General features: G+C 30.7%; 1 protein-coding gene across 2 annotated transcripts in view; it reads left to right on the forward strand.

The window, feature by feature from the left end:
- LOC139521936 (bone morphogenetic protein 1-like) overlaps positions 1-10829 on the forward strand; it is a 36220-nt gene extending 25391 nt beyond the window's left edge. For both annotated transcript variants that reach the window (XM_071315699.1, XM_071315698.1), the window contains exons 3-9: positions 734-830; positions 1644-1753; positions 3809-3970; positions 4599-4689; positions 5679-5797; positions 6318-6527; positions 8438-10829. In XM_071315699.1, coding sequence (XP_071171800.1) covers positions 734-830; positions 1644-1753; positions 3809-3970; positions 4599-4689; positions 5679-5797; positions 6318-6527; positions 8438-8838 — 1190 coding nt within the window. In that variant the 3' untranslated portion in view covers positions 8839-10829. The remainder of the gene's footprint in view (positions 1-733; positions 831-1643; positions 1754-3808; positions 3971-4598; positions 4690-5678; positions 5798-6317; positions 6528-8437) is intronic.
- Positions 10830-11149: the final 320 nt, after the last annotated feature.

Raw genomic sequence — 11149 nt, forward strand, 5'->3', positions numbered from 1 at the left:
GCCCCTAACCTGTTTAACTGGAACCTTGCTTTATTGTTTTTTTAGGTCTTGGGGTGGGACATTTCGATTTAGGTTTATTTTTAAATTGTTCACTCTTTCAGTAACCTTGTTAGGACTATCTTTTATCAGGAAAAGAAAGTCTGAAGACAACACCTTGTTTATTTTTCATCATTTCTTATTGCTTTGTGCTATTTTTATACTTATCATTGATAGTCATTTACTAGTTTACTCTACAGTTTAGACTCGTGTTGATTTAAAGCTTGAAATATTGTATAGACACCTGCCTACTGTTAAATAGATATAAGGAGATGTTGTCATGATGAGTGTCAATGAGACAACTCTCCATCCAAGTCACAATTTGTAAAATGTAAACCATTATAGGGCAACGTGTGGTCTTTAACACGGAGCAGTTGATCACTCTGAACAGCAAGTTATAAAGGGCCTTCAAAATTACTAGTGTAAAACATTTCAAACAGGAAACCAACGGTCAAATCTATATGAAAAACGAAAAACGAGAAACACTTATGAAACGACAACCACTATTATGTTGAACTCTAGATGTCTTTTGATTATATGTGCGCGTCATCATTTAATTAAACAAACATAAGAATCTCAACGACTTGTTTTATATTGAAACCATTACGACAAAGCAGTTTTTAATTACATGTTATTTGTCATCAAAACTTTACTCTAAGCTCTCCAAGTAAACGACATTGTCTTCTTTTTATATAAGTTTCAAGTCAGTGTTCTGGTTCAGCTCTAACATTAACAGCATCAGATGATCTTACAACAGTGACCTCTGATGGATATAGTTCCGGTTCATATGCTAAGTAAGTTCACGTGTTAGATCATTAGATTATTGTTTAAAAGTTTTATTTCATTTTCAGCAAGTAAAAGGTCATACATTTATCGGTTTTATAAGGATTTTATAGACCATGAATAAGCTCTAAAAACTACGGGGGAAACCAGTAACTTCCAAAACAATGGAAGGCACTTTCCATAAACTTGTGCAATGAAAATCTGCATTATATACATATATCGATATTTCTGTCATCAGTGTTGTGCATAGTGCTATTAAAAAGTAAAACCACAAAAATACCTAACTCCGAGGAAAATTCAAAACTGAAAGTCTGTAATCAAATGGCAAAATTAAAAGTTCAAACACATCAAACGAATGGATAACAACTGTCAGATTCCTGACTTCTTATGAAGAGCATGATAATGTATACCTGGTACAAAGCCACGTCATATGTAACAAAGAAACACAAAAAGGCATATATAGACAAAGATCATCAGCAAAAATGAAAGACAAGAATACAAAAATTTACCATAGCACAATGTCGGGATGTATAAGTACCGAACCACGTCAAATGGATATCACCGAAAATAGAATAAACAGTAAAAGTTAAATTAAAAAGACAAATTAAAGAATACTGTAACACGTTATAACGATGATAAACAACGTTAGTACTCATAATCTGTACATCTAGACCATCGTGTATTATTTGTGAAGTTGATACGGAATATTTATGAACATAGGTTTCTTGATTCAACTACAATGCCTTCAATATACAATTTTATTATTTTAATAAGATCGCAATTTACGCAAAAGAAGTTACACGTTTTTTTTTGTTTTATTTCAGTGATTTATCATGTTCATGGTTAATAGACAGTGGAAGTTCGTCAGAAACCGTCATCGTCTTCATCAACCACTATGACATCGACGCATCAGATACAATAGATATTCACGACGGTATGTTCAGATTTGCATATGAAAATTAAAGCATTTTTTTTTAAATGAAGCAGTGTATACTTTATGAATATCTACCGCTGATAGTCAAGTAAACGACAGAAAACAGGTCTGACACCGATTAAACGAGAACTGATCAATGAAGACACTTTGGTGGCCCTGTGCTGTTTTGATCTTTGGTCAGATTGTTACATGTATCTCTTTGACACATTCCTCAATATCCATTCTCAATTATAATATAAATGTAAATGGGGGAAGACATTTTGCAATTCAAAACGCACAAAACACACACACTGCCAAAAAGAAACTTACAAACGTAGCAATGTTTTCGAACAGCTTAAGAATTAAATCTGGGTACATGTATAACATTGCTGTTCAATCCAATACTAGTAATACTAAAAAGTATTATGGTTAATCTGTCGATTTAAATGTTGGTAAATTGATATTTTTTTTTTGTGTTGTTCGTATTCTGAAGTCCTGTTTTCACTATGCAGTTTTGCATTTAACACCTTGGTCAACGTCTCTTGTCTATGAAAGTTGTTTTGGCGGTTGGTCAAAGTTTAGAATTCTGATTTTAAAATGGCTCCCAAAATATTCTCACAGAATGATTGCATTGCACTGTCATTATATCTTCTGTGTAATTCTCAGTCAAATGAGAAATCGTATATGTTGCAGATCTATCTTAAGTGTACACGTCTATGTCCTCTTCAAACTCAATCAATTCTCTTACTTTGTAATTTTTCATATCAAGCTCCATCTGAGCCCTCCCCCTCCCCCGTTTTACTGGAAGTCATTCTGTTTATCTCCCAGTTTGCACCATGAGCATTTATTTTTTTCAAATAACATTTTATCATTCCTTACTTCAACTATGATTGATCTATTCCCGTTAAAGGCCACCCAACGATAATATTCTAGTATTCGTTGCCATCAATGTTCGTCAAAGTTTTTGATACAAGTATCATTTTACTGTTATCACTGACAAAAACCTCGACGGAGTTTTGTCGGTCAAAAAGATAGTTCTGATAACGACAAAAGGGCTGATATACTCATTGCAGCAGAGTTTTACCAGTTGATTTTTGGTATCAGTTTTAACATCACAATCATTATCAGAGCGTTAAGTCAATACGAGGTTACTTTAATTAATTACTTTTTTGTGATTATAACATTCAATATTTAGTTATGAATAGTATGTTAGTTAATTATTCTGCATACCTAAAGATCTTGACAATGAAATACGGTTGATAAACAAAGTCGGGGTATTAAGTCCGTCCGATATTTAGTTGACTTCAGTCCACACCCTTTAACTATAATTGACTTACACATGAATATGAATTGTGTTTTTTAGTTTTTTTAGCATTCCTTTAACTGTAAAAGAATAAATTTATAGATACAACGATATATTGTGCAACTTAACTTAATAACACATTCAAGTAAAATATATTTTTGAAACGGTCAGAACATTGTTCATTTGCAGCACACATATAGCAAATATCGGATATATTTAAAACTTTTCTGCAAGCTTACTGCAAAGTCACATGAAATTATTTCCGTCAGGGTAAAAATTTCCGAGTGTCAAATACCTGGACTTTGAGGTTGATATCTGATGTCCTTCAATAAGAAACAAGTACTAGATTGCATGAAATGAACAGGGATCATGACATAATCATAAGAACATCCTCTTGTATAAATCTTAACATGTATATACAAAACATATACTAGAACAACGAGCAGACTTCTGATCATATAAATATAAGGTCTAATTAACTACATGTATTTATTGTGTTTTGATTATTCAAATGCACTAAGGTTGCAAATAAGATAAGGCAATGTAATTGTACGTAAAAAGTCCAACTTAAAAACTTTCTGTTATTCAATAATATCGATATTATAGACGACAAAACACACCAACATCTTTTATCGGTAACATCAGAGACACACTATTGTAAATGGTTGTCTCTGAGAAAGATAAGAAAGTACTGTTATGAAATCGTCTACAGATTTATTAATGGCAGAGTTGTTAGAAACTGTTATAAATATTTATACTTATTTGCATTTTAGGGTATTTAACAAGCAATGCATCACTTAAGTCTGGTCTTACTGGTACCGGAAACGATAAAGAGGTTTTGACGACGGGTCAGTATGCTCTTGTTGTATTAACTACTGACTCATCTGGACAAGCACAAGGATTTTCTTTGCAATATGTGAAAGCTGCAGACTTGTGTAAGTATAAATAAAGTCAGCAGTATTATACCGGTGTTCAAAAGCCATAAATCGATTGAGAGAAAACAAATTCGGGTAAAAACAAACCAAAAACCGAGGGAAACACATCAACTATGTGGTAAAACAAAGGTACAACAGGAACACCGAAGTGCAACAAAACCAAACGGCAACATACATTGGAACGATCTGTTTGACAACAGCTGCCATATTCCTGACTTGGTACAGGACATTTTAGTAAAAAAAAAAAAGTGGGTTGAACCTGGTTTAATGGCAACAATGATGAAATAGAAAAGGATGGGGACATTTATCAACTGAGGCTGCACAGGACACACGAGGGAGTCAAGTATATATAAAACAAATCTAAAGAATGGTGGGGAAATTTTTAACTCTGTAATAAATAAAACTAATAATACGTTTTCCATGTAGCCTTTATAAAATATTAAGATTATTCCGAAAAAATACAAATATGTGTTATACAGCTGTTTTACTCGTGTTGCATTTACCACTTTATTTGTGAATCTAAAAGTGTATTTTGATGAATAGCAAGGATTTTCAAAGGAAGTATATCATAAAAGTGTTTAGTTTCTATGTATGAATAGCATATTTATACGATACAACTTTGTTTCAGCTGGTACTGGTTGTACAGCAGAACAAACCCTCACTGCAACTAGTGCAGAACAGTATTTAACATCGCCAGCATTCCCTAGCAGCTATACGGGGTAGGTGTAATGAATTTGCTGCATAAGGTATATTTAAAAGCATGCATAAGAAAAAGCCGTTCAACGAATTGTTTATTATAACATTTTATATTTCCGTTTAGAATATTTGATTTGCCAACGCCTCCGCCTATCTTTGCTTGGTAGAAATCCAGACTAGTTTTAAATTTTCATCAAAATCCACTATTTATCTATTTCAGTTGTGAATTTTAAAGCTTTGTAGAAAAGCTACACGAAAAAAGTTCTAGTAAACTTTCTTATGAGTCTTTTTATCCACGCGAAACCTTTTTTTTTTTACCTTTAAGCAATAGACTTCATTATCGTGGCCAAACAAATCCCAACCGAATTAACTCTAATAATTGAAACAGTTCGACTAAAACGTTAAAAATATTCAACCAAAGTTTTTTTTAAAATGACCCTATTGTCTATAATATATTTCCTATTGACATGAAACGTGGTCACCAGTCTATTAATTATATTACAATAAGCTCATGTCATGCCAAGTTTTATAAGAATTTGGGTCTTTTTTTATTGTATAAGTTCCATGCACATAGTTAAAAAATGGTCGGTTGAACTTGATTTTATGGCTAGCTAAACCTCAATAAATCAACAAAACGACGTGACAAAAATGCAGCATAAACACACACAAGAACATTCATAAAGCGTCTAAAACAGAGTGTCTGATGCTACTAGTCCAAATGATTAGAAAATGTCCGTTTGATATTCAGGGGGCTAGGAGGATTTTTTCCGAATGACTATTTCAATGGCATACGTTGCTATTCATACTTATTTTATACAAAAAAGACCTGAATCTATTGTTATAATTGAATAAATGTAAAGATTGTAAACAATCGTGATACTCAAGTCTAATGTATATACTCAGTCTGTATGGTTTTACGATTCCTTGTTTACTCCTTGGTTTTGATTGTTATTGTATTACTATAGCTTCTAGATAAGAGAGTTTTAAAAAACAAACATCTTTCTTATTGCAGAAATTCCAATTGTCGGTGGTTAATTGAAGCAACTGAGGGAGCAGTGTATTTTGAATTAATGTTGAGTGATATTGAATCGTCCCCTAACTGTGGATTTGACTACCTAAAAATATATGACAGTAAGTAAATTTGATGTTATGAAATAGGTTTTTTTTTGTTGTTAAAAAGAATAAGTTCTACGAAATAAAATGAATGAGCCACATAATAAAATAATGAATTCAGCCAATGCACCATCATTTAATGTACCTGATTCTGAGTTTTTACACTTGGAGAAATTATTCTTGTTTTCCTGTTGACCGTCATATTTATCCTTAGTTCAATGAACTTAAATGTATGTTAGTTTATTGCAATTATCAGCTAATGTATAAATCATGTTCTCCCAGTCAAATGTATCCAACAGATTGTTTTTTAAAATCGTCATAAACATTCTTCAAAGATTCATCTTGTGCAATGTCAAAGTTTTAGTTTACAGTACCAACAAGATGTTAGACCATAAGTTTTGACAAATGTGAAGCAATACTTATTCAATTATGTTTTAATTGATTAAAAAAAATCAAAATCAATGTTATTAACAATAGAAAAAACAAATACAAAGATCTTATTGTGGTGTTTAAACCAGATTATATTTCTTTTTTTCAGGTTCCTATGTTTGTGAACACACTTTAACAGTAGATGCCTGTACAAGATATCCACTCGGAAACACGGCGACATACACTAGTAACGGTACCAGTGTTTTAGTCTTGTTTGTTTCGGATGCTACAGTAGGATACAAAGGTTTCAAACTAAAATATTCTGCAGTATCCTCAACGACAACAGTAGCGACTCAAACGGCAGCATCCGAAGACACAGGTACACAATTTGTCAATGCTCAGTATACATTATTGTATTTTATTGTATTTTTGTCGTAGATTTCCTCTAATGCATATATCATAGATTTCTTCTAATGTATGTGCCATTAATTTCATCTTATCATTGATTTTCCTTTGATTTCCTCTAATGTCCATGTCATAGATTTTCCTCTGATTATCTCTACTGTAAGTGACTTTAATACAAAGATTTGTATAGTGTATGATAATAATAATAATGATAATAATAATAAGTTTATCACTTATGTTTTATGTTTCTTATTTTATTAATTTTCGTATATTGTTTAGTTTTTATTTTGTTGTTTAATTATTGTTTGTTTAAACTTGTATTGCCACAACCATTGTAAATGTTTAATGACAATTAATAAAATTATATTATTAATGATAATTATAATTATATATTAATGATAATTAATCGGAACAATTAATAAAATTTTAATAATAATAATAATAATAATAATAATAATTTTTTATCCATATTCAAAGAGAGTTACTCGTTCGGATCAAACCAAATTTCAATACATACAATATTAGCTACACTGAAAATATAATCAATCTACTTATACACAAATATTAACAGTATATATACATATATAGGTATATAAACGTATAACAAAAATAACACTTACAGCTTACATTTATAGTTAAACTTATCGATTTCAGAATTTTCCTAAAAATGTAACGACTTGTAAGAAAACATTTTTGATTTTTTGAAAATTTTACTGGATATTGAATTACACACTTTTGGACCACTAGAACAAAAACTTGATTTGTATTATTTTGTATTTGATTTAGTTACAAAAAATATTTGATGATGAAAGTCAAATTGGTTACTTGTTTTGATTTACTAGTAAAAATAATGACGGTTGTAAAGTTTTTTTAGTAACGTGAATATTTCCAGATTCATTAAATAGTTCAGTAGATGGTTTACGAATATGGTGTTTGTATATAACAATTTAGCTGCCTTTTTTGCAAGTCAAGTTAACTGTCAATTAAAATAAGTTGCCCTTATGTAATCATGAGCAAATCACTGATATTTTTGCTGATAATAGCATTGTTTTGCATAGATTTTTAACATTATGTTATGATAATTGATGCCTACAAATTTGCAGTTGGTAAGTTTACTATATAAAGATATTTGAAACACTTTGACTTTTGAATTTACTTTAAAACTTTTAAAATTCCATCGGAATCGGACTAGCGAATTTCAAGCAGCCATTAGATTTGCAAGATGTCACAATGAGTTGTTATCATTTTTTTTCCAGTAATAATCTGAACGTTTTAATCACGTTCTATGTAAAAAAAAAAAGCCTCTCAATGATCAAAATTAGTGTGTGTCAAACTACTATATATCCAATGAAATTGTAACCGATAATGTGTACGGCTCAATTTTTTGAATTTTTTGAATTTTTTGTCAAAGCATCCATGTATATATATATATATATATATATGTCCAAATTTTATGAAAATTAAACGAGCCATGTCAATTTTATCCAAGTGTGTGGTGCCAACTTCAATTTGTATTGCGGATGGATTATTCATGCAAAACAGGAGATACTTACACTTTTGGAGTTCATACCATTCCCTTAGTTTTTGTTTGCTACTTTTAAATTTATCTTCTAATAATTAAAAGTACTATTGCCTTAATCCTATCAAGGAGGTTATATCTCATATAACCTCCTTAATCTGATCTATAATGTGATTTATTTTTATCGTAACTTCTTTAAAGTAAGACTTTACAACAGTTTTTACCAACTGAAAATGACGAGAATTCGTAACTCAACTGTTTGCTTCCGATAGAAAATGACAATTGTTTATTTAATTATTTCCAGGGAAAAGTATTAAATTCTTCTTTATTTAACTGACTTACCCTTGTTTTGACTTTTCTTACAGGTTTTGCTCTTGGAATGGGTGTTGGTGTAGCCACAGGCGTAGTTTCAACACTGATGTTTATTGGAATAATTCAGATAATTAAAAGCAGACTTCAAGCGTCTAAGTTAGGTTCACCACGGGTAAGAAACGTTCTTCCAATGCAAACTCCTACAAGTTTCGGAGGAAAAACCCCAACTGGGAATGGACATCTGCCAAATGGCCATATTTTGAGAAACGGTGATATTCCGGGAAGTCAAAGGTTTTCAGTGACAAGTTCAATATCTTCTTCTGGAAATTCCTCCAGAAACGGGAGAACTCCTTCAACAGGACACAGTTCTCCAAATCATTCAGATACGCAAAATAAAAATAATAATAATTATAAAAGAAACGGTGTATTACCCACAAACATCGGACATGTTTAATTCTTTATCATTTGTTTACTGGTCAAGAAAATCTTAAAGGGAATAGTATGTACAGAATAGAGGAATGTTGAAAACTATTGTATGCATCATAATATGAGTTCACTTTTGTTGGTTATTGTTATATGTCGTATTCCTCTTCAATTGTTACACTTTTTCTGTTTATTTGTTACATTTTTGTAATGAGTTATGTTTAGATAGTTAATGTAATACTGACAACAACAAAAAAACTATCAATTAAATAACTACCCTGCTTTGTTCTTGTTCAGATAAATAACTCTATTACATTTTACAATTTCAAAAAGGAGGTACAATTGTAAAAGCATGCCCACTATTTGTTTATTTTAGAATCGTAGCAACGTTTTTCATTAGTTGTATTTCATTCAGGTGGACCAAGATGATGTTGAAGTCGATTGTGAGTCAAGGTAACGGTGATGCAGATAATAATTTGCACGTTCAAATAACGCATTTTACAGATTTTTTTTCTGAACGACATTTTACTAATTTTCCTAATCTAATGAAAATGACTTCACATGTAATATCTTGTGATCTTTTGTTTCTCTAAAGCAGGTTTTTGTTTTTTCACTTTGAGCACTTTGGTAGGAAGACAAAGCAGACACACCTTTATTGGTCTGTTGCTAGTATTATCTCTTTTAAATTGCAAATCTGTTCACTGGAAAATGCTTACGGACTAAAATACATATCCTTTGTCCAATCTTTGCTGACAATGGTCTGACAACACTCCGTTCTACTCTCTGTTCTGGTATTTATCGCATCAACCAATGAAATATCAGCCTTTAAATTTTTTGAAGGCCGAATTAATCCGACAAAAACCAGAGGATCTCAAAAGTTATTAAAACCGAAAGTAGAACAGATGGTTGTTAGATCCTCGTAAGCCATTTTGAACACATGATTTGAATTTTAATCAGATTGAAGAGAATGTTGAGCTCACTGATCTGATCAAAGTCTCTTAGAGAAAGTGTAACACTCACCTTCTTGACTGTAAATCCTTACAGGATAGCAGTGTTAAATTTACATATATTTTTATGCTAGGCTTGTGATAGTAAACATTTACTTCAAGAAAACTGTATTTACGATAGTTTTTCAATTCAATCAGATGAATGTTATTGACAGCTTAAATTTTATGATTTATCATTTTCACTTTATTCAAATTTTACATTGATGCCTATATGATATTTTCATTGATGATTTAAATGAAATGCCTTATTATAATTTATATTAAGGTTACTGAAAAGCTTATGTTTTGTATGATGTTTCTATTTTCCACCCATTGTTATTTAAGAAAAATCATTTTAAAGAAAACTGCATGAAATAATCTTTTTACCTTTCTGATGTTGAATGCATTATAAATTGTATAATTGTGTTTCGATAAAAAGTTAAGATTTAAAGTATGTCCATGGATTTATGAGTTTTGAACAGAGGTATACTAGTGTTGCCTTTATTTATGATGATGTTATAATAAGATTTTCCCTGTATCGAGTTTAATCAATAAATTGTTTCGAAAAATTTAAAGGTCATGAAATCCATTATTAAGATTTTGTATAACATAACACTGCTCTTTGAATTAAAAAAAAACAAAACAAAGACAAACTTATTATGTATTTTGAACATAAAGATGTAGATCTTTAAAAATTTGTGAGTATAAATACTATGAGGGTTGAACAATATTATACGACTGGTACCTTTGATAACTATAGCCTACGATTATTGCATCAAATTTATTATGGTGATGCTAGTAATACGTAACCTTGATACATTTCTTGACCAAGTAAACATTGGAGGAAGAATATCACTGCCGGGCTTTTGCAATGTTTCATCAACCATTTTGTATATATTCTTATTATATATGTTATGTAAATTGTTATCTGTATATATAAATATAAATGTTATAAATTGTTACACCTAACAATTTTCAAATTATGTCATTAGGGTATTTTCTTCGACAAGCTTTAATAAAAATGTTATTCTTCAAATTGACTTCTTTTTTCGGAGAAATGCATCTTGAGATATATTGATACTTTTCGTATTTTTATATGATTTGATTAAGATGTAGAGTTATATCATAACTTTAAATACAACATTACAAAAAATAACAAAGTACTAGATATTATTTTGATTGGATCCAACTGGACTTTGCACTACATCGACAAAAGCACAAAGGGTATACAACAAATGCATTCATTTCTGGCGATCCTTCATCAGATATATTCGTTAAATAACCCCTTCATCAGCTGCACTAGTGGAGTAATTTTAAAGCTCCGTTAATGAAGCGTGGATTATTGTAAAATTTTAA

This window comes from Mytilus edulis, chromosome 4, assembly GCF_963676685.1.
Source record: "Mytilus edulis chromosome 4, xbMytEdul2.2, whole genome shotgun sequence".
NCBI classification, from domain to species: Eukaryota; Metazoa; Mollusca; class Bivalvia; order Mytilida; family Mytilidae; genus Mytilus; species Mytilus edulis.